This window comes from Pararge aegeria, chromosome 7 (genome assembly GCF_905163445.1).
Source record: "Pararge aegeria chromosome 7, ilParAegt1.1, whole genome shotgun sequence".
Taxonomy (NCBI): Eukaryota; Metazoa; Arthropoda; class Insecta; order Lepidoptera; family Nymphalidae; genus Pararge; species Pararge aegeria.
In genome coordinates, this window is record NC_053186.1 from 9,526,681 (window position 1) to 9,554,680 (window position 28,000).

Here is a 28,000-nt window from a genome sequence, read left to right on the forward strand (position 1 = left end):
ATACAAAAGAAATGTAATCTCATAACTATATTTTATTTGCATTGCACTTGTCTAGTACATCGAATATCGTTAAAGATTCGCCGTGCGGTATCCCGTAACCTTTATCCAGTCCATGTGGGTTGGAAGGTGTTGTGCAGCACAGATTAGACTCTTTCCTGAGTACCTGATCGACTTCCACCGAAGTGAAAAACGCCACCGACATTGGCAGATCGCGTATACCGACACTGAAAGAAAAAAATTATCCGGCGAATCAAATAAATAAATACTACTACGACAATACACACAATCTATTAGATTATTTCCCTATTTCCCTACATTTGAAAGCTTATTAGACCAACTTATTCCACTTTATCAGCATACGATAATAATGGGTGATTTTAATACCTGCCTTCTAAAAAACGACTTACGCGCCTCGCGCCTTAAGTCTATGGTACAAGCAGCAAATTTACGCATTCTTCCTCTTTCAGCAACCCACTCTTTTCCAAATTGTACCGCGTCTCTTCTAGATTTGGTTCTTGTTTCCTCTCTTGACTATGTAGCTAAGCATGGTCAGTGCCCTGCAGATGCCTTTTCGTATCATGATTTGCTCTATTTATCATATAAGATACGTCCACCAAAAGCAAAGTCAAGAATGCTTTTGCAACGTAATTTTAGTGGTATGAACCTGGAACGTTTACTGGAGGATGCAGCTAAGGCTGATTGGGACGATGTTCGTACGGGAATCAGTATTGATGAGCAGGTGAATATTTTTAATTCAATTTTGACAAAACTGTACGATGTTCATGCTCCAATTCGTCCAGTTAGAATCAAGCATCTTCCTGCTCCTTGGCTTACTGAGGAGATAAAAACGTTACAGCACAAGAAGAATGTTGCAAAATCTAAGTTCAAATCTAATGCTACAGATTCTAATAGGGACAAGTACAAAGTAATTCGAAATCGATGCAACAGGTTATGTAGAGATAAGCAACGACGCCATATTCATAAATCCGTACTTGAAGAGGAAGACTCTGGTAGGGTATGGAAATTTCTGAAATCTCTTGGTGTTGGGAAAGCAAATAGGAATATTCCCTGCAATAATGTTAATTTAAACCAGCTTAATAAGCACTTCTCCTCTTCTTGTACAATTGATAGTACTACTAAATTAAATACAAAAAATCAAATTCTAGCTTTGCCCACCCCGAATGATCCCGCATTTATTTTTAGTCAAATTGACGTTAGTGATGTTAAGAGATGTATTATAGAGGTTAACTCGGATGCTGTTGGTACAGACAGCATTAGTCGTAAGATGATCACACCACTCCTTGGAATACTTGCACCTATCATTACATTCCTCTTTAATAATTCTATTAATACTGGCCTTTTTCCTAGTTCTTGGAAAAATGCACAGGTAACTCCAATTCCTAAAAATCGGAATCCCGCATGCTTCTCTGATTATCGGCCTATCTCTATTCTCCCCTTTTTGTCCAAAGTCTTTGAGCGGATAGTTCATAGACAAATGACCCTGTTTCTTACTCGATGTAACCTTTTAAATCCATTTCAATCTGGTTTTCGTTCCGGTCATAGTACGACTACTGCTTTAGTTAAAATTACTGAAGATATCCGTTTCAGGATGGATAATCAATCTGTAACTGTATTAGCATTATTAGATTTCAGTAATGCTTTTAATAATGTTGATCATGATCTACTTTTAACTATTTTATGTTCTCTTAACATATCTCCTAGTGTCATTGACTGGTTTCATAGTTACTTGCACGGCCGCCGGCAGCGGATACGGATTTAAAATACATATTCAGAATGGTGTCCAATAAATACCGGTGTGCCCCAAGGTGGCGTGTTGTCTCCTCTCCTGTTTTCAATTTTCATTAGTTCAATTACTCAGAATTTATCCTCTCTCTACCACCTGTATGCAGACGATCTACAGATATATACCCAATCTAAGTTGCAAGATCTACCCCTAGCGATTGAACATGTAAATAAGGACTTAGAAGCTGTTGTACAATGGAGTAGATCTTATGGACTCAGGGTAAATCCATCTAAAACAAAAATAATTATAATAGGCAGTCAGAATTTAATTTCACGGATAGATTGGACTACCCTACCTTCTGTTGTTTTTGATGGAGTCCAATTACAATTTAGTGACACAGTCAAGAATCTTGGGGTTGTTTTTGACAGATTTCTTTCTTGGGTTCCCCAGATTAGTGAGGTGAGCAGGAAGATGTTTGCAGCTGTAGGTTCTCTTCGGCGATTAAGTAATTTCCTTCCCATACCAACTAAAATTGCGCTAGCTCAATCTCTCCTCTTTCCAATTCTTGATTACGCTGATACTTGCTATCTTGATTTAACTATGGAGCAATTTAATAAACTCGAGCGCATTCAAAATCTTTGCATACGGTTCATATTTGGCCTTCGTAAATATGACCACATTTCAGAATTTCGCGACAAACTCGAGTGGCTTCCAATTCGCCTTCGCAGGAATATTCATATTCTTTCTCTCTTATACTGTGTTCTGTTCAATCCAGCTACTCCTCCATATCTTAAAGAACGGTTTGAGTTTCTCAGTTATTCTCACTGTCGCTCTCTCCGTTCTGACGATAATCTTATACTAAAAATTCCTTCCCATAGTACTTCTTTCTATTCTAAATCCTTTTCAGTTGGAGCTGTTCGGCTATGGAACTCTCTCCCCTTTCAAATTAGGCGCGCGCAGTCACTACAAATTTTTAAAAGACTCCTTAAAAAACATTTTATGCCACCCTAATTCGTCATTTTTTTTTTTTTTTTGCTTCGGAGTCACTTTTCTTTGTGTTGTTGGCTTGTACTTTGTATGATATAGTAATTGATATATATATTTATTTTTAATTTGTTAACTGCTCTTCTCCTGTGTACAACCTAACCCTTAAGTCTGTGTTTTTTTTTTGTTTTTTCCTTTCCTTGATTGGGTTGCCTGGCAGAGATCGCTTTTTAGCGATAAGGCCGCCCATTGTACCTGTGTCTTATTGTGTTGTTTTTGTTTATAATTTAATTTCTGTTAGGTGTACAATAAAGCGTATTTTCATTTCATTTCAATCTAGCCAAAAAGTAATCGTAGCTTGTGTTATGGATACTAAGACTACTGATGAATATTTTTATGAATAATATACATATATACTTGTAATATACAGATGATAATAAGTTAAGTTTTGCAATTTTGTTTGCATTACACCTACAAAAGAAAGTATACATTCCTATAAATGTATTAGTGTAAATATAAAAGTTGTTGTTGACACTATTATTTATTTTCTGCAGTTTAGTAGTTACCAGCGATAATACTACCAATAGGCATGATGACAGTAACAAAGAATCGCTAAAATATTGTATTTATTTAATGATATATGATTCAGGTATTATGTGTAATATGTTAAGTGAGATTGGTATTTATTATTTTAATAAATGAAACTGCATAATCCGCCGAATAAAAAATGATGACGTTACGTCTATATAAACATAATTTCGTACCGTTTGAACTTCGTAAATCCCTGCGTATGTATTTTGTGATTTGACACTGTCAATAACTTAGTTTTTCGTTATCAATACCAACAAAAGAAAAGAGTTTTTCAAAATTAATAATCATGCCTATTGTACAAGTTATATTCAATGTTCTATGTGTTTCTTGGTGCACAATAAAGTATGAATGAATGAATGAATACACTTTTATTGTACACCAAAGAAACAAAAAGTAGTTACAAAGATATAAATACAAATCAAGAGAGTACAATTTGTAAAAAAAATACCTATACTTTCTATCTTACCTCTGTGAACAAAACGCTCTCGTGAAAAGATTCGTAATTTGTAAGGCGAGTGCTGTTTCATATTTGTGTTCATCGGGGACCAAGTATCTGACTTCGTCGTGGAAGCTCAGGCAGAATCTGAAAGTTGAATAAATGGTTAATTAAAAAAAGAGGAACACTTTGCCGGGTGGTTAAGGCAGATCAGAATACTATATTGCGAGAAGTGGGCCTCGAGGCGCTCGATTCGCTCGCATGTTTTATTTTTGAAGTTATCATCATTAGTAGCGTTAGGAAAAAATCATGGAAGTGAAATTATACGACGTTCCGAAATGCGCGCGCACATGGTTACATAATTTTAACAAGATGAAGGTAGTTGCGAAATCGAATGACCGGGGAATAATCTTCCGCCAGCTCACTGTTTACGATGCGCGCGCACACCGTCACAAAAAACCGGCACCCTGTAGTTAGATAAAACGTTTGAAACTTGACAGTGTACACTTTCAATTCCGATGATTTAATTGATTCAAAGGTACAAAAATCTTAAATTTTAATGTTCAGTGAAACTTGGTGGTTCGATAATAAGATAACTAGATAATGCGTTATAATAACCTTTCAATGTTTTATATACCTTTTTTCTATTGTTAGTGTTGTTTTAAGTGGCGTAAGATAAAAAATTCTCTTTTTATCTTGTTGCGGCAAAGAAATATAACTTCTAACGCGCGTACATAAGTGCACACACGTTTTTACAGGATAGTATTTGTGCAGCGGTGGTACGGCTTGTGCCAAAACTTTGATAAATTGTGTGGAGAACACCAAGCGCAGCCATCCCATTGAAGTTTTATTTTAACAATTCTTTGTAAAAATTATTGTTTATTATGGTTTTATTAGTTTCATAATAAGTTTGTTATATTTCCCGAGCCTTTCTGTGACAATTAACAAGTATCTAACTATTTTATTTAGCTAGGTTAGGTTGCGGGCGCCGAAGTAAGGATGGCATTAATACTTGACCGGACAAACTCTGTTACAAAAAGCTCTACTTCTACTACTGATTGGTCGATGGAATACATTTTATTAAATCAATACAAGATTTTTTTTATCAGCACAAGTGTTACATAAAAATATTCCCCGCCAAACAGTTTGTCCAGTTTGTTGGCGAGTTGGGGCTCATGTAATACACATCCATCATGCACCGAAAGCTAAAATATAATTTAACCATTGAATTAAAAACATACAGAATCCTCATGCGACCATTATTGTATGAAGTGCATTGTGTCGAAAAACAGTGAAAACGCCCCGCGAACGTCTCACTTAACAGTCGCGGAATGTTGCTATTATGCATTTTTTATGGTGAAAGCTTACAACATTACAGGTAAAATAATTACTGCTAAATGGTACGAAGTGACTAACCGTAGGTTCCAGAAACCATTCTAAAGTAGAGTGGTTTTTGCTTCAATATTAGTCGTGTACAGTGTCTGTATGTTCTTAGTTCTGTGAATACAACCATACCTACATCTTAATCCTAATTAATAATATGTTTACGATAACAAATAAAACTTTGCAATTTAAAATATTTTTTTTTAAAACTATTGAATTTTTATTGACTTTGCTATTCACAATTGATCCGTTTGAAAATATTCGACCAATCCAAATTGTTATTTTAGAATAGCGGAAACTACACAGACGTCTGACGTAAGCGTTACTTCAGTCAGAAAAAAATTGAGTTACTAGGGACTAGGGAGCGGGAGGGTTAGCGACTAGGGAGTCGCGCCTGAAGTAGTTTTACTTCAAAAAAATAACTATAGATAAAATAAATAGGTTAAAACAAATTACAACTCCTACCTGGCACTGGGTGCCAGCTCAGCCATGCTGACCAGCATCAGGTGCAAGAAGTCTGCAGCGGCGCTTTGCACTGCCCAGTTGAGCCGGGTGCCGCCCCAGCGACCGCCCGCTCGCTCCAACGCCCGTGATAGCCGTCCTAAAAGGAAAGCGGTCGCAGGACACTCCGAATCTGAAAGATCCACCACCACCATATCAACTCATTATTGGTACACACTCACACACCAGGTGCTCAAGAGGGTATATACCTTAGTTAGGAGATTCCAATTTTTTTTTTGTTATTTATAGGATTGGCCAATTTTAGTTTATAATATAGTAAATAAGATAATTGTTATTGTTGTAGCTATGGATTTTTATTTAAATTAAACGTTATTATTTTTATTATTACCCGCCCATTACAGGGCACGGGTCTCCTCCCACAATGGGAAGTAGTTAAGGCCGTAGTCCACAACGCTGGCCCAGTGCGGATTGGTGGACTCCACACACATTTGAGAGCTCTCAGGCGTGCAGGTTTCCTCACGATGTTATCCACCATCATTGAAGCTTTAATATTTTAATTGGTTAAAACGCACATGTTTTTTTTATATTGACTGCAATTACACCTGATGGTAAGGCAGCCTAAGTTGCCTATTCACTCTTGATTTGAAGGTACCCATATTATAGGTATCGGGGAAGACGTAAGATGGGAAGGCATTCCAGGTTTTTGCGGTGCGGATCAGAAAGGAAGAAGTAAAACGCTTCGTACGTGTTGATGGTATTTCAACAACTTAGAGAAGTTAGAGGTGCGTGCACCCGAAAGTGAAGTCGAAATCCTACCCAATGGGCTTCGGAAAGATCATCATCGTTCTAGAATCCGAGGAGTTTTTGTGACAGAGCTCGTCCGGAAAAATACTAAAACCAAGCTCGTGCTGGCAAGCAGCAATATTTCTTCTTGTGTTCCGGTCTGAAGGGCGTGGTTGCCGGTGTTATTGCAGACACGCGAGGCTTAACATCTACGCCTCAACTTGTTGGACACAGGGTCGGTCATTTTATAGGGCATGTTCCTTGCATTTTTATTAGTAGTAGATATTGGATAGAAGCAGGCGTTAATTTGCGGAAAACCATGATATATTATGAAAGTTAAGCTTAAATTGCTATACTACGCGAAAAGCAGGAGTATCTAATCTGTATGTCACTTAGGGGGCCATAAATTACGTGAGGAGTTTTTTTTGTTTAAATCACAAAAAAATGCGTGATATTTGCCGAGACCCCCCCCCCCCCCTCTCCAACGTAAGATTAGATGAGATTTGACTCGACCCCCTCCCCCCCCTTAAAAATCTCGCATATTTTATGAACGTTACAAATTAACATTTATTCATTGTAAGTTAAAATTTATTCATTGTTAGTTAACATTTAATCATTGTAAACAATTATTCATTGTAAAGTCAACATCTCCTGAGGATGCTCCGGTTTCGGAGCGAAACGACAACATTGCCGAAGATCTGTTTGGTGTGGAGTATAAGGATTGAAGAAATTATGGTGTTATTTATAATATACTTCTATTATATTATTCTCCTGCTTTTTGCGGAGTATAGCTAATGAATCTTAATTTTCATAATATATTAGTAGCAGTTTTTTATGAGCTCGTCCGGGGCAGGACTACCACCACCGTTATTTCTGCCACTAAACAGTATTGTCGCGATGTTTTTTTGAGAGCTTCCGCTGCGTGTACTGCATAAACGGTTAAAGTTTCGATAAAATCTTTTATGGCAAAGTTGCTCACATTTAAAAAAAAAAAAGTCCGCTATAGCATATGTCTATCATTTAAGGTTGACTTATATGCGGACGAAGTAGGGAGGGACCGCTGGTCTTTAATAACAAAAAAAATACCAGCTATCTCCTCCAGTTTGTTGAACATGTGCGATTCGGTACCGCCCACCCACTGGCCGCGTTCGAACATCTCTTCCAACTTCTTCCCGCTCAGTTTGGCGAGTCGCATCGCTTGGTAGCCCGACATCTCCATCGGCTGCGATTACAAAATACACAAAGTCAAAGTCAAAGTCAAATATTTCTTTATTCAAATAGCAACATAGATGTCACTTTTGATGCATTGATTATATACAAAATGTGTACACATTAGTGAGTAGCGATGGCGATAACTACAATCGTAAACTTAAAACTAAAGCTACGAGGGTTCCAAACGCGCCCTGGTCTAAGAAGAAGCCCACAACAAACTTAGCTGGGTGTTATTTTTGTTATCACCATCTCACATTGTCACAAACACATTCATCAATACTAATAATGAAACCAAAGACTCAGCTCTGGAACTACCGGTCGGGTTAGAAATCATTTTGCTTTTAGACAGTATAGAATTCAAAAAATATATATATACTTTAAAAGTACTAAAGATAAGCAAATGTCCTTAAGTTCATTTACGAAAGCTTGAAAACCCAAGCTCTACACGAAATTACCCCTAATTTTTTATTCCAGAAACCTAAAGTGAGAGTCCAACAATCCGCACTGGGTTAGCGTGGTGGCCGTAGGCCGTAATCTTTCACTTTATTTAACGGTTAAGGAAAACATCGTGAGGAAAACTGCATTCCAGAGAGTTCTCGATAATGATGTGGCTAGTGTGGTGGACTACGGCCTTAACTCATTCTCATTGTGGCTTTATATAATGAATATAGTGGAAGGCGATGATAGATAGGTGATGAAACTACCATATGCATAAATTGAAATCGTTTTTAAGTTTTTTTTTTTAAATTATAATCTGGATCCTTATTCTCCTTGACGTCTCAACTTTTACAGGCAGGTAGAGGTTTTACTGTGAAACCCAGACATCCCAGAAATCCAAAGCTATGAAACGAGCTATGGAAGTAACCGAGATTGGTAAGTTATATAAAAGTCCTGTGTTGTTTTTTTTTTTTTTTGCATTAATGATTCGAAGATTTTAGTAAACAATAAAGTAAGTTTAGAGGGTATAACATTCTACTGAATTAATAGTGTGTAAATTTGGTTCATGTATAGAGATTAATTTTAAATTGGCAAAATTATTCAAAATTAAATAAAAAAATTAACCTAAACTAAATTACTTAATAATAAACACTACAGTAAAAACCACATAAAATAAAATTAAAAATGGAAGGGTATTAAGATTTTAAAGGTTTCTTTTTAACAGATTTATATGTCCCATAAGATAAAAGAAACCTTTAAAAAGGGTCTCACGATAGAATAACAATTGAAAGTTTGAAAGTTTTTGAAGAATTCAAATAGGATAATCAAAAAAAATATTCGTAAATCTAGAAGTGCATATCTCCAAGTATCATTTGTTTCTTTTAACGTAAGCGCAGATATGAATTCTAGATTCGAAAATGTACGCAAGCTAATTTTATTTTGAATCCAATAGCTCACCTGGTCTCCCAAATCCTCATCCATGAATCCTTCCATGTATTCCTTCTTCAGTCGATAAACGCGTCGGCCTTTGGTTGTCGTGAACATTTTAGCGGCTTTACTCTTTGCCTCAGACATCGTCATAGTTGGGTTGAACTGTTTCAATAGTCTTTCGGCAAAGTTTTGCCCTGCACCTGTTATCGAGATTATATTATTTTATATCGAATTGTGTTACCTCGCCTACATCACCTGAAGGCGTAGGTGTTAAACCTCATCATCATCAACTCATTACCGGCCCAGTACCTACATGGCACGGGTATCCAGAATGAGAAGGGTTGAGGCCGTAGTTAGTGTTAGTTTTCACGCTGTTAAAGTGCGGTTTGGTAGACTTTACACGTCGTTGAGAACACTATTGAGAACTCTCAGGCATGCAGGTTTCCTCACGTTGTTTTCCGTTTAAAGCAATTGATATTTTAATTGCTTTAATTAAACCTCATATGCATATTATTACACTTACTGCTTAGCGAAAGAAATAAACATGATGGTGGGCTCCGTCAGAAAAAGCTGTAGGTACTACTTCATTAAAAAGAGCTCCAATATGGGGGAGTTGAGATGACAATTATATAATAAACGAGATTGGAGGTGCACAGGTGATAATAAGCACTATTGTGACCAAAATAATAATAATAAAGGTTAAAGTTTGGGCCTGATAAATATTTGCTGAAGCTTTAGAAATACCTACCTATTAGATCAACTTAATATAAAAAAAAAACCTATTTATGAATGATGTTTCCTTCTAGTGGTGTAGGTAAATCACTATTAAACTTTATAAAACTATTGAAACCTATTAAGTCGGCAGATACTGTGATAAATTATAAGTACCTGCTATAAATGAATCGAAAGTAAAGTAGTAGTATGACAAATATTTACCTATTTACCTTACTAAAATAAATATCGAGGTTCAAAGTAAATAAATAACTTCTAAATATTTGCACTGTATTTATTGAGCCTAACAATATTTCTAACAATAAAAAACCCACAACCCTCATCGGTTTCTAGCCCCTGTCTTTGTCTGTCGGTAGGGTGGTAACTAGCCTCGGCCAAAGCCTTCCACCAGATTTCCTTAGAGAAAATTCAGAAATTATAAATGACCAAATTTATTTTGGCAGAAATCAAACCCGGGATCTCCCACTTAAAACCGAAGCGCTCGCTCCTGGGCCAGGGAGGTTGTCAAAATCGTTCTATACATCCCACTCCCCTTTGCCGTGTGACGGTAGATCAGATACAGTTGGCAACAGCAATCCTATTCCCGCGGGTGTCCTACGAGGCTACAAAGGGAATATAACAGAGAACGGGCAGCAGCGTCCTGTGTGCTACTACCTCCAGTGGCTTGCACTTGATATATGCACAAATGCATTGCCTACCCTAAAAAAAATTGTACAACTTGTATAGAAAGAGATTATTTTCATTTTATGGGATGTTCCTGCTTTGTGCCCTGGTTACCCTGGTTTAAAACTGACTACCAGTGGCGTGCACTTAATAAAATTCAAATTCAAATTCAAATTCTTTTATTTGCATAAAACATTGTAGGTATACATGTTTAGGCATAATATATGACATGCAAATCTTAATTTAAACAAATTCATTTATGTAATAACTAAAAAAAACATCAAAATAAACAAAATCAAAATAATCAAAATAGTCGGCTGAACATATTAAAAGTTTTAATTAATTTTCGTGTATGGATAAATAAATTTATAAACATGGAATGTCAATTAAAAAATAACATATAAATTACATTAGTACATAAATAAATTATATTATATATATATCCAAGAATTCCATTACCGCACAATACATACGTACATAATACGTGCACAATAGCATTGCCTACCCTAAAATTTATATATAACTCGTATAATAGGAGGACTTTTGCCGTTTTATGCAATCTTCCTGCTGTATGCATACCCTGGTAAGAAACCCAGTGCACGCCACTGCTGACTACCACCATCCACTGCGATCACCAACCCGTCTGCCCAGGGTGGTGATTATTGCCAAACCCTCACATTCGGAGAAGCCCTTAGTCTAGCTGTGGACAGTTATAGGTTGCTGATCCTACATACAAATTACACTCACCATAAATCCTGGCGTAGTTAATAACTTTAGCGTGGTCCCTGTTGATGTCCGCGGCCCTAGCTGTCAGGGAATGCAGGTCCGTACCGCAACGCTTATCTCCCGCTAGTACGGCCCAACCGAACGCACTGCCCCCGCATACACCGATACCGCTGTCACCCAAAAGTGCCGCTATCCACAGCTCCTGTGAGCGTTTATTTAATGCTCGCAATCACAACGCAAACAATATCCCACATAAAAATTCACCTGTATGAATTCAATGATACCCGACCTCAGGGAAGATCAGTTTGTGTGGGATTTTTACCCACTAAAACCTCGGTGGCCATCAGACACTTTCACTCAGATCAACTCAATTCACTCAGACACGAATAAGTGCCGAACTTATTCGTGTCTGAGTGAACCACCGGCATATTTAGCGGAACACAAAAAATTTTGAGGAATGGCGGAGACTATCCCAGAAGACCATTGATAACATCATTCTCAGTATGCCTAGACGGGTAGAAACTTTAATAAGAGCACGTGAAGGAAATACGCGATGTTAATTACCATTTTTCTAATTTAATTAATTGTTATTTTAATATTAATTTTCACATTTCCCGGTTACATGAAAAGTTCCATAATGTACCATTTTTCACAAATAGCCTTTACTTGCAAAATCTGTTCTTAATGTGATCTCATTTGAAGTAAAACAAATGAAAACTGAAAACCATATTTTTTTAACTATGGATCTTTTTTTTGTGTTCCGCTAAATATGCCGTAGTATAAGGATATTTGAAGTTATACTTCTTCTGGCACGTTTGGGAAAAATGATGAGAGTAAATTTTTAGGATGCGCGCTCGTCGCTCGACTAACAGACACCCTGAAGTTAGCTATGGTCAACATTTTAGTCTTTCAAAATGTTCAATGACTGTTCCCGATATCAGGTTTCAGGTGGTGCTTAGCGGAATTCACACCAGCCTCTCAAATGCCGCCAATATAAGGAGAATATAACATTAAATTAATAATATTATATTAATTTAATGTTATATTCTAAATAATAATCTATGCCGGTATAAAATTAAATTTGATTCCTTGCTGACTTGCAAAATCATGTAAAGGCACCTCGTTCTGCTTGACAAAGTTGCCGATCTCCTTAGCGGCTGACACGAAATTTCAGCCATTATCGCTCCACATTTCCGTAGATTTTCAACGGCGCGAAATGTAACGTCTTAGCATCATAATAAAAGGATTTATACTAGTTACGCTCTACGGTGTTCCGTGTCAGTTACCATAAAATACCTGCGAGTCAACATCAGCGCCTACAAACTTGTACCCCGGCGGCGCTTGCACCATTGCTCGCAACTCCGACCCGATGCGCTCTTTGTGCGCGTTACTGGCAGTCATCCACGTGGGTTCAGACGCCCTGCGAATGTTTTTCTTGTATTTTTCAAAGTCAAAATCATAAATATCTATAATCAAGTAAGTCCATTGATGGCACTTATGGTGCTTACTTTTCACCATTACACTTATTTCTTAATGACAAGGTTGCTTGGAAGCAACCGGCTCCGCTTGTATCTCTCACAAGATAGAATAATGAATGTTAAAGTTTAAAATGTTCACTTAGTTTCTTGCCAGCTTCTTTTCGGTAGAATCTGCCTTCCGAACTGGTGGTAGTGATGGTGCTTATAGTAGGCCTACTTGAAATGCCTTATAATAAAACTTTCAATTTATCAAATACCTTTTTTCTATTGTAAGTGTTAGTTTTTTCTATTTTTATAAACTTAGAATAAGGCAAAAGATAAAATTTTTATCTTGTTACGAAGTATAACTTCTGACGCGTGTACATAGTACACACACTTTTTTTTTTGTAATTCTTAATCTTATATAGCTATTTAAATATCTACGAGTATATATATTTTTTTGTAATTATTGGTACTTGTTGAATTCCTTTTATAGCCGAATTGGGCAACAACTTCACGGGGCGTGTTTTTGCTAAATAAAAAATTAATATTAGTATGATCATATATACCGCCTAGTGAGCGTCCCGCAAACCACCACCTGCGGTACGATAGCGCCGTACCGTCGTACGGAACGCCTCAGATGGTCCGGGAGCACTTCTTCCGGCAGCCATACAACCTGTTGCCCCATGACACGTTCGCGATTGTTGCGCCAGTACGACATCATGCGCCCGAAAGAGAGAACCTGTAGATGAGACAGGTAATTTAAGTAATTAAAATATCACTTGCTTCAGCGGTGAAGGAAAACATCGTGAGGGAACCTGCATGCCTGAGAGTTCTATATAATGTGTTCAAAGGTTTGACGGCCGATTGTCGCAGTTTGCAGCGACTTTGCTTTCTGAGTCCAAAGCCATGGGTTAGATTCCCACTACTGGATAATGTTTGTGTGATGAGCATGCATGTTTTTCAGTGTCTGGGTGTTTATATGTATATTGCTATATAATTATGTATATTACTTATTAAAAAATTCTACAGATATCTTAGTACCCATAACTCAAGCTACGCTTACTTTGGGGCTAGGTGGCGATGTGTGTATTGTCGTAGTATATTTATTTTAATTAAAGGCGTGTGGAGTTCACCAATCCGCACTGGGCCAGCGTGGTGGACAACTGCCTTACCCCCTTCTCAATGTTGGAGGAGACCCGTGCTCTGCAGTTGCCCGGTAATGGGTTTATTTGAGGATTATGATGATATTAGCTCTCATGGCCATAAAGAAGCTCTAAACAAAATTAATTAAATATGTAACATATCCACCGATCTTTCTATGTCGGTTTGATATTACTATTTTCTAGTTCAGTAACTAGATGGCGCTCCTTCGTTAAAAAATAACTCATAGTTAACATTCACGCGATCAAACGTAGGTAGAAAATCCAAGACTTGGCATTCTGAAGAAGTTGTTCTTCGAGCCACTGAATTCCTCAAAATATCTGCAAAGTCACTCGTAACTCATTTCTGTCCAACAAACTTAGATCGCGCGTTATGTAAAAACAAAACATAGTTACTAACCTTTTCAGCTTCATTCCCTTGCGCGGAAAGAACGTTTTGACTGAACATGTTGAGGAAATCTTTAGCTAAAGGATTACCCACTTTGTATTTGGGCCCATCTTTGTGCGGTAGCCTTAGAAAATGACAACAACCTGTAAAAAATTGTATATTTTTCAACATTGAGGGTAACTGAATATTTTATGGGTGCCTTAATCCCAAGCGTAACAAAGGATTTAAGAGTAACTACTCAGGATAGCGAAGGCAGTGCAGCTAGAATCCCGAGTGTAGCTACGTGTTTTAAAGGCAGGGCGCCTTACAGACAAAGAAAGATGTACTACTGCGTTGAAAGTGACACTAATAACGCGTAGTTACACATTTTATATATTTAAGCAAGCTGTCAAAAACCCACTATAGTTTACTTTAAAGACGACTTGTAATAGTATTTATTGTTATTAATGTATTTATGATATGTTTAAGTATAAATAAGTATTTTTTTTTTAAATATTAATTATATTATGTATTATTTTATTTGTGTAATCTATTTCAAGTATTAGTATGTATTTTATGAAAATTAAGCTTAATTCGCTATACTCCGCGAACAGCAGCAGAATCTGTATGGTATAATTTATAATTACTTCAATCCGTATACTCCACACCAAACAGATCCTCGGCAATGTATCTCGCTCCTGGGGATGCTCCGTTTCGCTCCTAAACCGTTAGGAGCGAAACGGATGAGAGATGAGACGAGATGTTGACTTTACAATGAATGACTTCAAAATGAATTGGTGTGGAGCATAAGGATTGAAGAAATTATAAATTACACTATACAGGTGTAATTTATAATTTCTACATTTTTATACTCCGAACGAAACCGGAGCACCATCAGGAGATGTTGACTTTGCAATGAATAATTGTTGCTGCTAAAAAGAGGGTACATTGGAGAAAATCTGTTTGGTGTGGAGCATAAAGATTGTGAAGTCAACGTCAGTGTAAATAAGCTTAATTTTCATAATATAAACGGAGTAAACTGCTGCGATGGTCGACAGGACGTCCAATAAGATATTGCAAAATAAACAGAGAAAACTAACCCTGTATTTGTACACCGCACCAAACTCCGAGTCCGTGGTACTGATTAGCAGCAGCTTGTTCGTCTTTTTTCTTCCTAGCGTAATACGCTCTCCTTCCCAAATCCTCCTGAGTCGAGGATACAACAATTTTAAAATACCAAATTCATAAACAAACTATAAAACGAGATTCAAATATTATGGTTTAAAAAAAAAGGTGGAAAGACGACATAAATCGCTAGAAGTTGCTGGACAAAGTAGAAAGATAGAAATTTAAAAAACATTATCTGTGGAAACATTGCGAAAAACTTAACGCATAAGTGACGGCCGATTGGCGACCCTGCTCACTGAGTCCAAGGCCGTGGGTGCGATTTACACAACTGGAAAATGCTTGTGTGATTTAATTTAATGTTGGGTGTTTATATGTTTATTAGTATTTATGTATGTTATTCAAAAAAATATTTATCGGTCAGCTTAGTACCCATAACACGAGCTACGCTTACTTCGCCATCTCGTGTGTATTGTCGTAGTATATTTATTTATTATTACAACGTTCAGTATTGCAAACAAATTATGTGTTACATGAAATAAAACGATTTAATAAGTTATAATTCTGATTGATAATAGGATGCGAACACAGAAATTGATAATCAAATAGTATAACTAATTTCGTAGTGGCAAAGTAGTTTGGAGAGATCATCTTTAAGGGGACGTTATATATCGATATCGACTATCATATGATAGTTATTTCATATCGATAAATATATACTTCACTGTGTTTCAAAAAAAATGTAGTGTCGTTTATAATACACAAATATGTCATATAATAAATATAATCTTGACTTTGTTGTACTGCAGTGCTACGCCACGAATAATTAGGCCACTGAGCTTACATGACAGTGTAGGAAATCCCTATAAATTTCCCCGAAGGAATCTCCCAAGGTCACCCTAAGCCACGGCCCAAGTCTCACAAACACCCATAATCCCAAACAGGAGATCACCATAGTTGGCTCAGCGTAGCTCACAAGACAGAGTAGGAAATCCGTACTAATTTCCATTAAGAAAAACCTCTCCCAAGGTCGCCCTAATCCACGGGCCGAGTCTCACAAATACCCATAATCTCAACCAGGAGATCGTACCCGGGATCTCGGGATCCATAGTTAAACATACTCACCACTAGGCCACAGACTGCGTTACCAACTAACACACTTTCACATTAATAATATTAGTAGGAATATTGTCCACCTACCTCGACAGTTTTAGGTAGCATATGTATATCAGCCTCAAATTCACTCTCCTTGCAATTCATTAAAGGGCAAGTCTCCAACAGTTTATGTAAAGGCACAGTTGGTTCGTCCTTGGTGTCTTCCTGTGTTCTGCTGTAGGGTACGAGAAACCCCCACCCTTCTGACTGGATGTAGTGGAGAGGATAACCCTCCCAGGACAGACGGAGGAGTTTAGGAGTTATCTTAAAAATATTATAAACTTTTTAAGTTATGAAGGTGAATTCAAATAAAATGGTTCACTAAGAAACTCAAAAAAGTTATGAATTCATATGTTTATTTAATAATCGATTGATTTCTTTTGTACTAGCTGTTGCCCGCGGCTTAATATGCGCTTTTTTGGTTTTTCATGAATCCTGTTCATTTTCTCGGGATAAAAAGCAGCATATGTGCTAATCCATAGTATAATCTATTTTCATTCCGAAATACACTCAATTTAGTTCTGTAGTTTTTGCGTAAAAGAGTAACAAACATCGATCCATCCATCCACCCATACAAACTTTCCCATTTATAGTATTAGCAGGATTTCACAAAATTAAGGATCTGCAAATACACAACTTTAAAGAAGAGCAGTTTACTGTTAAACCACAGCGGAAAATGTGCAACTTCACCGAATTCAAGTAATATTTATGCTTATACCTACCAAAATATACCTAAATACTGTAATACTGACGCGTCGCAAGTAATAAACCTTCGCATGCAACCGTCTTTCATTTACTTCATTGGCGACGAGCGAGGGATCCGAACCCACGAGTGCAAAGCAAATTGGATAAGCAACCTATTTAACGCGAAAGACAACAGTGCAGTACAATCATCATATTGTAATCTCACACATTTATTATGAAAATTAAGCTTAATTTGCTATACTCCGCGAAAAGCAGGAGAGTCTGTATGGTGTGATCTATAATTTCTTCAATCCTTATACTCCACACCAATCTATATATATAAAAAAATTATGTTGGTTTGAGTACGCTTCAAAAACTCAAAAGTCCTGCACCGATCCAGCTGAAATTTTTGCATGATATATAATACGCATCAAGGATTGTTTTTATCTGTTTTTCTCAACCATTTAATCACAATGTGCCACAACGAAGCATGGCAGGGTACAGTTAGTTCATATAAAGTCATTCATTGTAAAGTCAACATCTGCGGATGCTCCAGTTTCGGAGTGAAAAGTGCGTAGAGGGTACAATCGCCGTAGATCAGTTTGGTGAGGAGTATAAGGATTAAAGAAATTATAAATTAAACCATACAAAAACTCCTGCTTTTCGCGGAGTATAGCAAATTAAGCTTAATTTTCAGAATATATCATGGATTTCCGCAAAGTAACGCCTGCTTCTATCCAATATCACACAGATTATCTCACTTGCTCACTGAATTTTTTTATTTTGTCCGTAAGATTCTAACACCCCAAAGACGCGTTAGCTAAAAGTTCGGTTCAAAGAGTAACAAACACAAGTTTCTCTTAAATGCCTAAGGTTCAAGGAGTAAATCGAGCATATAACTTACCTGCATACTCGTAGTTACATTATTAGCTCCTGGCGACCAATCGGGATCTTTGCCCGGCTTCGTGCAGAGTTTCCTGTACCAAGCTGGATAGCCTGCTAAATACGGTCTTTTCACCGGCAAAGACTTTTCCAGATCATATAAATACCCGAACTTTTGGCTCAAATCCTTTACATCTTGGCTCAAATCTAACTTTACTTTTATACTTTCAATGTATTCGTCGTTTAAAATTTCAATATTTCGACTAGATTTTTCTTTTTTTGCAACAAAAACTTCAATTGTGTCTCTATTAGGAGTATTATTTTCGTTTTTTTTACTTTTGCTAACACTTTTTTTCAATTTTAACGTTTGGGTTGACCAATCTTGGTCCCACATCCAAAGGTCATCTTCATAAGCCTTATTTTCCATGAGACGACATGTTTCATCGGCTTTCGCTGATAAAATCTGACGAGACTCTAGTTTGAGATCTTCAAAAACTGTTTCCGCTGAATCTATGTACTGCTGCCAATTTGAGTTAACTGGAAGGTAGGCTGATCCTATAATTAAATAAATAATAATAATTAATATATACGACAATACACACATCGCCATCTAGCCCCAAAGTAGCGCAGCTTGTGGATACTAAGATGACTGATGAATAATTTTATGAATAATATACAAATATACTTATAAAATACAGATAAATACGTTCATGTTCGTCACAGTTATGGGAATCGAACCCACGGCCTTGGTCTCAGAAAGCAGGGTCGCTGCCCACTGTGCCAATCGGCTGTCAAGATTATACTTATATTATATTTTTAAACGCTATGACGGGATTAAATTTCTATGACAGAAATCTCGGACCTGGTCTCTTATGGGTATACATGGTCAAAAATACACACATTACAGATCTACACATTCCTAATTTTATCTTTAGCATAGTTCTCTCCATCGCCCGCTGAGTGCCTCTGAGCATACAGACAGTACGATCTTATTGGATAGAAGCAGGCGCTACTTTCGACCTGTACCTCGGAGACGTTCGCAGAAATACTATAAATTCCTAAAAACTTTGTCGGCACATCCAAGGTCCCATAGTTAGGATACATTTCTTCGAAACTCTGATTTTCTTATATCACACGCTACAAGAAAAACCACTTGGTGATCAGATACGAACCTAACTCCAACATCCCAGCCAAGGTCACCGGGTGTGGGAACCTTTCCAAGAACATAGGCAGCAGTTCTCTGAGAACGTTATGTGTGGCTATGACGTCTCCAGCGCAATACTTCATCAGCTTCTGGAAGTTCGCGTGCACGTCTTCTAGAGTTCCCTCGACGAATATATCACGAGTTTCTTTGTTTATCGGAATACCGCAGTATAAATTGTGAACCTATAGATAACACATTATTTAAAACATACATTTCTACTGGTTATTTTGGATTATTGTATATGTAATAAACGTTAATACCACAAGAAGTCATCAAGTATAAACAAGAAAACGACGTAAAGAAGAAATAATGCTGTATATTATGTCGTAAGATAATAGGGAAACATTGTTTTCTTTCTCTAAAAACCTACGACACGTTTGCAAAGAAACTTTGAAAAAGACATTTCTGCTAAAGAGAAAATTATAAATTCCCAGTTCCCAATACGTCCACCAATCCGCATTTGGCCAGCGTTGTGGACTAAGGCGTTAACCCCTTATTATTGTGGGCGGAGACCCGTACTCTTAAGTTGTCCCGTAATGGGTTGATATGATGATGATGATGATGTAATCCCAATAAATTTTATTTGGCCGGGTACTCCCACATATAAAACTACCGAATTCACCGAATTTCGAAAGTTAGTCCTTGAATTTATGTGGTATCATTACGCATATTATCTTTTTACAAATGTTTTTCTTCTACTATATATTGCGATTACCTATCCGTCTACCCAGCGTAGTGATTATGAGCAAACCTTCCCGTTGGATGAAGCCTTTTGTCCAGACACTGCGACAGTTCAACTACTTAGGCTATACCTCTATCTTCATAACATAAACTTATGGCAGAAATATCAAGACAGGAAAAGAAAACTTAAGGTTAAGAACTGATAGACATAAAGGAGTTTCACATCTTATACTAATATTAAGCTGAAGACTTTGTTTGTTTACTTAAACGCGATGTTCTCAGGAACTAATGGTCTGGTTTAAAAAATACTTTCAGTGTTGGATAGCCCGTTTTTCGAGGAAGGCTTTAGGCTTTGTATCATCACGCTAAGACCAGGGGATAGAACCAATGAATTAACGGGCATAGAACCAATGAAGAATGTTTCAAAATCAGGATTCTTTTTCCCTTTTGAGAGCTTCCATTGCGTGAGCTACGTAACCAGTTAAAGTTTCGATGAAATCATGTATGACAAAGTTGTTCCTCTTAAAAAGTCCGCTACAGCATATGCCTATCTTTGAAAGTTGAGTTTTACGCGGACGAAGTGGGGAGGATCCGCTAGAGTAGATATTTTTTAATTTATTATTAAAATATTTAAACACGGCAGATGCTAACGATTTTATTTACTTACATCAGTCAAACTGTTGAGTGAGCTTTTGTCCATCCAGTCGTCGTCCGAGGAATGGGGTTCCTTGTTCTTGGCCTTCAGCACAGTCCGCTGATAGCTCGTGACGCCGCTAACGCACGTATGCATGGACATTGTGTCCATGAATCTTACACCTGTAGACAAGTCATATCAATACTACCGCACAAAGACGCCAACATCTGGTGTGTTTGCAATACTCAAATTTATAAAACGTGTTACTGTATTGCTAAATACTGTAAGGGTGCCTAAGAATATTTCATAAGGAATCACCCTGTAAAAATAATAAATCAAAAGATCCATATTTATTTGAAGTGTTTTCTTATGACAACCCTATGAAAGATAAAATACCGACACGCGCATAGCACCTACGCTACGCGACGCGTAATTTTATTATCTATATATATATAATGAAAATGGTCTTCGTTTGAGGCTCAATCACGCCTAAACCACTGATCGTATCGACATGAAACTACCACCATTCGATGCGAAATTTTTCCTAGATGGTTTATGGCTATCTATTTTTTGAATTCCAACATCCCTTCATTTTTTTATTGCTGTTTTACTTTTATGAACATTTATCCCGCTAATAAAAACAAAAGATAAGCATTTTCTCTTGATTCTTTTGTTTTCATGGATTTCAACAGAGTGTATTAAACGGATTATGGTTTTTTATATTCAGCTAAGAATCTACTCACGGTAGTGGAGAACGGCTGGACCAATAGGGCTTTTTTTATCTTCAGAATTGTCAGGAGAAAGTTTTGTATGTAAGAAAATTTAAAAAAAGCCCGATAAAAAGTTAAAAATTTCGATGATAATCGAAGAATTCCCATCTATATAGTCACTCACCACGAAATCTCGGGAACCATAAGACTTAGAAACGTGAAACTTGGTAGGAATATTACTTTTGCTATGAAGAGGTCAGCTATGAATAGATTATAAGAAATTCATTCCCCGAAGGGGATTGCGGGGGCGTTAACAATGAACAATTCCCGTTTTTAAACTATAGCTTCTATAGACTTCAAATTTGGTAGGAATCTTCTGTAAGAGGTGTAGAAATAGGCTATGAACGAATTTTACGATAGCTCACCCCACAGGGGGTTGCGGGGGTGGGTATTAACAATTAATATTTTTAATTTTCCAGCTAAAGCTCCTACAAGCTCCAAATTTTGTAGGAATTTTCTATAAGTGATGTAAAAATGATTTATTAACAAATTTTACGATATTCCACCCCAAAGAAGATTGCGGGGGCGTTAACAATGAAAATTTTCGATTTCCAAGCGATAGCTCCTATAGACTCCAAATTTAGTGAGAGTGTTCTATATGTAATATAAAAATGATCTTCGAGCGGATTTTACAATGAATCACCTCCAATAAGGTTCGCGGGGGTGGGTGTTAACAATAAAAAATTTCAATTTCGAAATATAGCTTCTAAAAATTCTAAATATGGTAGGAATCTTTTATTATTCACATAACGAACATCTCAAAATGGATTTCAATAAAGTCTACTTCCGACAGGAATTGCGGGGGTGGGTGTTAAAATCTAAAATTTTTATTTCTAACCTGTAACTTCTACAGACTCCAAATTTGGTGGGGATCTTCGTGTATGTAGGGATCTTCGTGTATGTAGGGATATTCGTGTATTTCCTTACAACAATCGTCTTTTTGGCAGCGGAGAAAAAGTCATTGAGAGGTTTCAAAAACTTAACTTTACATGTAGCTATCCAATCAACGGACTAAGAATTTTACATTCATTTTACTTTTGCAGACTACATAACCGACGAATTCTTTTATTGCGGGATCGCGGAAATGTAACAAATTAAAATGAATGCATTTTCCAAGCACATGAGATGTGGAAAAGAAATTTAGTTACTTATTCCAATAGAATTCATAACATGCACAATTAATTTTCTATAAAAAATTGATGTCACGGAGAAAATTTTAGTTAACAGAAAATTCGGCGCACTTGAACCTAGACAGATTTCAACTTCACATATGAGACTTGCAATGACTTTAACTTAAACTTTCAATGCTCATTTCAATTTTTTTTCTTCATGTCAATTATTATTAATTTTTGGAAGAAAGGCACGGAAATATTATAATGATTGCACATTGAAAGTTACAATGAATATTAGTGAGAAAAATCACCTGGATGAAAGATACAGGCTAAATCGATTGAATTTGGAATTTGAGTAAGTCTAAACAATATCGATGCTTACAGTTCTATCCGCGGGGCCTATTTATGTTCATACAAAAATAAAAAAAGGAGAATAATAAAAATATGAAAAAAATAAAAAAAAATGAAACATAAAATGTAATTTATTTCCTTTTTCAATTCGCCCAGCGAAGCGAGCGGGAAACGGCTAGTTGATCAAATAAGTGCCAAGAGTCACCTGGTTTATTTTTGCATGTGATTGTAGGTCTATATATATTTTTTCAGTCAAAACTATGGCAGTGGTTTATGATTTCGGTTTCTCAGATAAGTCTTAGAGACAGTAAATAATGTGCTGTGCTACTAAAGCCTGTGAATATACTTCAATATATATAACTACAGATTTCCTGATCACGATGTTTTCCTCCACCGTCGATCCAAGTGACGTTTTTTTGATTACTTAAAACGCACATAATTTAGAAAAGTAAGAGGTGCGTGCTGGGATTTGAACTCGGCTCCCCTAAAGTAAAGTCAACCACCGCTTCGTTAAGCATCATGTGCCAATTACACCAGCAACCACCTCTTTAGACCGGAAAACAGCATTGCAACAATTGCTGCTTAGTAGCAGAAATAAGTACTTCCCCGAACGAGCTTTGTACTACTAAAATACTGGCAAAAAGCTTTACTACTACTGAAATTCTTACAACATTCAAATTTATATATTGCTGTTTACAAGAGCGGTGATAGCCTAGTGGCTCGCACTTCCGCTAACCTTCCGCTTCCGAAAAATGAAATTCATATCACTTGCTTTATCGCTGAAGGAAAACATCTTGAGGAAATGTGAAAGCTAGAATTCTCTGGAACGTTCTTGAAGCAGTGTGAAGTCTACCAATCCGCACTATGCTAACGTGGTGATCTACAGCCTCAATAAACCCTCCTCACTCTGAGAGTACACACTATAGTGGGCCGGTAATGGGCGCTAACCTCAATCTCTTCCTACTCTTCTGTGTCGACAGATATAGTACTACTAAATTGTCAGATTTGGGATTATATTGTATTTATTACTATCTGTTGCTCATAGTCTACGTTCGCGTTTCTTTATGTTTTTAATAAATACCGTAGGAACAGATTATATGCTAGTACTGTAGTTTTAAACTATGCAATGTCTATCTCCAGGATGCAAGCTTTATCTATGAAAAATTTGGTCCAGATTCGTTTCACTGTTAAACCGTATGAAATTGTCAAAAAGGCTTATTTGAATAAAGTTTTGATACGTTTTACTACCTGTCTTATTCAACCAATACTGCTCTTTAATCTTGGCCCTGTCGTACGACACGTTATGCCCCACGACTATCCTCGGCCTGCACAAGTCACCGCAATGCTCCGTGCCGTCCGTTTCAAAAGGTATCAAGTCTTCATATCTAACGTTGTCGCATTTCTGATGTTCCTCCCCACATGCTAGAGGTTCGCTCACCCATCCATACCTGGAATGTGGGGAAATTCATAGGTATACATACGGGAACATAGTATACGCGTGCCTGCAGATCCGCATATTGTTTTTACTCCCTCCTCTTGCCGCGGGTGTTGTACGATACGTCTAAGGGAATATAACAGGAATGGGCAGCATCGTGCTCTGTGCTACTACTACCAACTACTGCGATCACCAATCCGTTAGCTCATCTTATGAGCAAAGCATTCTGATCCGGGAGGCCTTTAGTCCAGCAGTGGACTATCGTTTATTGTAGATAATATGAGATATGGTACATAGGACTCCAAGCTCCCTTTCGGAGAGACTGAAAATGCTCTTATATAAAAATTCATAAGTGAGTCGCTGCCGTTGTTTGGTGTTTCTAGGTGCACCATATAAATAAATAATAAATATGTACTACGACAATATACACATCGCCATCTAGCCCCAAAGTAAGCGTAGCTTGTGTTATGGGTACTAAGATAGCTGATGATGAATTTTTTTTTGCATAAAATAAACATAAATACTTATAACAGATATGTTTACGTCTTAAGACACAATCTTAGGATTTTTCCAATCAGATAAACGGGAAAAGGCCAAACCATGCATCAGGAGACACTGCACACGCCAGCGTAGGTCTTTTGCCAGCTTTCATTAAGACTTCCACATCAAGGATCAGTGCATCGTCGGGGGGGCAAGGCACCGGCTGATTTTTTCCTTTGCAATACCTGGTCCAACCTTTCTGTTTTAGCCATTCCTGCCACATAAAATAAGACAGTTATTTGTAGCGTTCTGCACTTTACCAAACTAGATGGCGCCATAAAGATCCTACATCTCGGTAACGAAGTGTTCACAAAAATTTACCATTTTATATATAACTTCCAAAGTTGAATGGTCGGAACTTGATCCCCGAGCACGCACACCTTCACCTTAGCTTCCATACACTTTACTAGCTGTTGCCGGGGTTCAACGTTCGTTTATTACGGTTTCTTACAAATCCCGTGGGAACGGTACATATTCCTGGCATAAATAGTAGCCTATGTTACTCTCCCTCCTCGCAAGTAACTCTATGCCAAAAATCAAGTTGATTGGTGGAATATTATTCAGGATAATACAAGCGGTACGATGGATGATGTCCAGCATGTACTGGTGGAATGTAGCAGATACAATTTGGAGCGACTAGATGTTAGGCGGCGGTACAAAATCAACAGATTTGACGTGGGTGCTCTAACGAGCCTTCTCTCTCAACCGACCACAGAAGGTTTCAGGTATGTTGTTGAGATATTTGTGCATAGGCAGCAATAACAGATTTTATCTGTTACATTTCCCTTATATTAATATAATTATTAGGTTTTTTGTTTACTTGTTACTTAAGGGACGATGGGGCTGGCATATCCGTGTTGGATATAAGTCCCAAATAAATAAAGATTTAAAAAAAAAAAAAAAAAACGGATAATACAAGGTAAGGATTGAAATACTGACTGATATTGAGCCCGCTAGGCTGCGCCACCGTACCTATATCGTACGATGTAGCCACAACGTTGATAAATATTTAAGTATTTTTAACACTCGGATTTAAGAGAACGTCTTTACAATGAATCCTTTCTCTGTACTAAAAACCGTTAAGACTGGTTCCAAACAGAGGTAGCATTAGCATATGCTACAAAACAAACCCGTAGCCGTTATTTCTCCGAGATCCTTAGGTCGTATGTCTGTCTCTATTATGGCTAGTACCCATTATCTTGCCTATATACGAGTATGTAGAATAAATAGATACGAATAACGAGTAGGGATAATTATCTTGTGGCATGCATTATACCCCTATAGGATGCGAGGTATCTTCGATGCCCACTTTTGCCCACCGATACCGGTTAAAGGGTCGCGGGCGCAACACAGGTGGCGCGGACACACATTCACGCAACGGCGGTCCCAATGCATACCACATTAATTGTAACAAATTAGTATGTTCAATTTTAACATACTTAATTTTAAATACAGTTTTAAACATATATATCTCAAATCACAACAATATCTCAGAGCCAAATTTTACTAAAATTTGTAAAGGGGTTGAGGCAACATAATTACCACACAAACAAAAAGACACACTTTCACATTCATAATATTAGTATGGCTTAATAGCTACTTGGAAAGGATAAAGTGGTTTTACAGTATTATTATTAAAGGAAAAAAATTGTACTACAACTTATCCACAGGTCATTTCTTTTAGATATTTCATATTTAAAATCATAGAATCATAAAAAATACGCAGTGACAACCACAACTTAAGCTGGATTTACATTGGGGGTCAAAAGACAAATAAAAACCTATTTTAAGATTAATTTTACCTTTGGTAAAGCTGGAAGCTTGCAGACTGATAACACATTCAGAAGCTCTTTATAGGGTGCACTTTGTCTATTGCCTATATTGTAAAAATGTTCTAGAATGTCCTTTCCTTCCAGTTCTGGTAGTTTCAATTTTACATCTGATGTGTGAGTTATGTTTTTGAAATCTATGCCATGCCTCTGGAGATCATCTTGACAGCTAAAAAAGGAGGGACGTTGTGGTCTTAAATAAAGGTTCTAGCAGGGCCAAATTCTAATTCTAATTCAAAAATTCTTTATTTATGTATCACAGGCACTTATGAAGCGTTCCCACATATATGTTTATATAATTGTAAGGGGATGATGAAAGAATGGGGAATTTGGGAATTTATACTTTCTGAATCTGATCTGGTTGTCTGGTAAGAGGCTACCGTCATAGCTACGTACAACTTTAATGGCAAAGATTTGCTGAGCAGTAATTTAGCGCTCAAGAAGCTTAGACTGTATCATCACTTACTATTTGAGAATACAGTCTAGGGCTTTTTTGAAATGGGACAAAATAAAAGATAGCCAATTAGTTATTATTAGTAAATTCTGCTGCTAGTTGTTAGCTTTAAACCCGGGTCGAAAAAATATTATTTAAATATAAATGGTTGATTATAGAAAATATCAACTACCAAGTTTCTTCTCTGCTTCTTCTCAGTGGTACACCATTTGGTACAAAAACATCAAATTGTACTCCAATTTGATGTTTCTGCCTATGATTAATGTCCAACTGCCGGGCACAGACCTCTGTTATAAGAGAGAGTTTTACAACATAATCAGTTGCTAATTGGTGCACATGTATCCTCCCACAATTAGAAGGGGTTAAGGCTTTAGTCCACCAGGTCGGCCCATTGCAGATTAGTAGACTCCACACACCTTTGAGAACATTATGGAGAATTTTCAGGTACGCAGGTTTCATCGCGTAGTTTCCTTCACTGTTGAAGCAAGTAATATTTCAATTGCTTAAAACAGACATAACTTAAATAGAGGTGCGTGCTGGGTTTCGAACTCTGCCGCCGAATCTAAAGTCGAACTGAATAAGTGAATATATAAATAGTAAGAGAATAATATGCCGTTCTTTAATTAAACACAAGTTTTAGTAATAAATATGTAAACATACAACAAACATAATTATTAACTTCACCTTTTAATTACATTGGGATTAACTATTGCAGTTGAATCTTTGAATAGTTGCTCATAAATGTTCTTCGATATCATTTGAATGTTTACATCGTTAACTCTAAATTCTTTTGAACTGGAATTTTCTTCAATTTTTACTTCTTGAAGGTTAGAGTTGTTTACAGCTTGTTTTTCGTCAATTACGTGACTTCCTTTCTTGATAACTTTGATTTCACTTGTAGGTAATACATCGCTGTAACATCTACGACATAAAATACAAATTTTCGGACCGTTTTTCAACATTTGGTTGTTAATTATTTGCAGATTTTAAAATAATATTACAATTCCCGCGGCAAAGTAAAAATCTGGGTCAAAAAAAGTCTTTATCTATGGTCAGCACTCAGCTGAGCTGGT

At 37.0% G+C, this 28,000-nt stretch overlaps 1 protein-coding gene across 1 annotated transcript; it reads right to left on the reverse strand.

Annotated features, from left to right (window-relative positions):
• Positions 1 to 9: 9 nt before the first annotated feature.
• Positions 10 to 27,997, reverse strand: LOC120625104 (DNA polymerase subunit gamma-1, mitochondrial). The gene is made up of 18 exons (XM_039892036.1): positions 27,612 to 27,997; positions 26,447 to 26,642; positions 24,704 to 24,858; positions 23,918 to 24,117; positions 20,470 to 20,618; positions 19,090 to 19,303; positions 17,940 to 18,472; positions 16,397 to 16,615; positions 15,172 to 15,277; positions 14,105 to 14,235; positions 13,111 to 13,283; positions 12,381 to 12,504; positions 11,106 to 11,286; positions 8,991 to 9,163; positions 7,470 to 7,605; positions 5,604 to 5,772; positions 3,786 to 3,902; positions 10 to 224 (listed from the first exon to the last, which is right to left on the reverse strand). Exons 1-18 carry the CDS (start codon positions 27,887 to 27,889, stop codon positions 26 to 28), a joined length of 3,453 nt encoding a protein of 1,150 aa, XP_039747970.1. The 5' UTR covers positions 27,890 to 27,997; the 3' UTR covers positions 10 to 25.
• Between the last annotated feature and the right edge of the window lie 3 nt (positions 27,998 to 28,000).

Coding starts and splice junctions, on each gene's coding strand:
- LOC120625104 (XM_039892036.1), bottom strand. CDS start 27,889: ATGTTGAAAAACGGTCCGAAAATTTGTATTTTATGTCGTAGATGTTAC. Junction 19,304..20,469: donor CACTCAACAGTTTGACTGAT/GTAAGTAAATAA, acceptor TGTTATCTATAG/GTTCACAATTTATACTGCGG. Junction 9,164..11,105: donor TAACTACGCCAGGATTTATG/GTGAGTGTAATT, acceptor TCTCGATAACAG/GTGCAGGGCAAAACTTTGCC.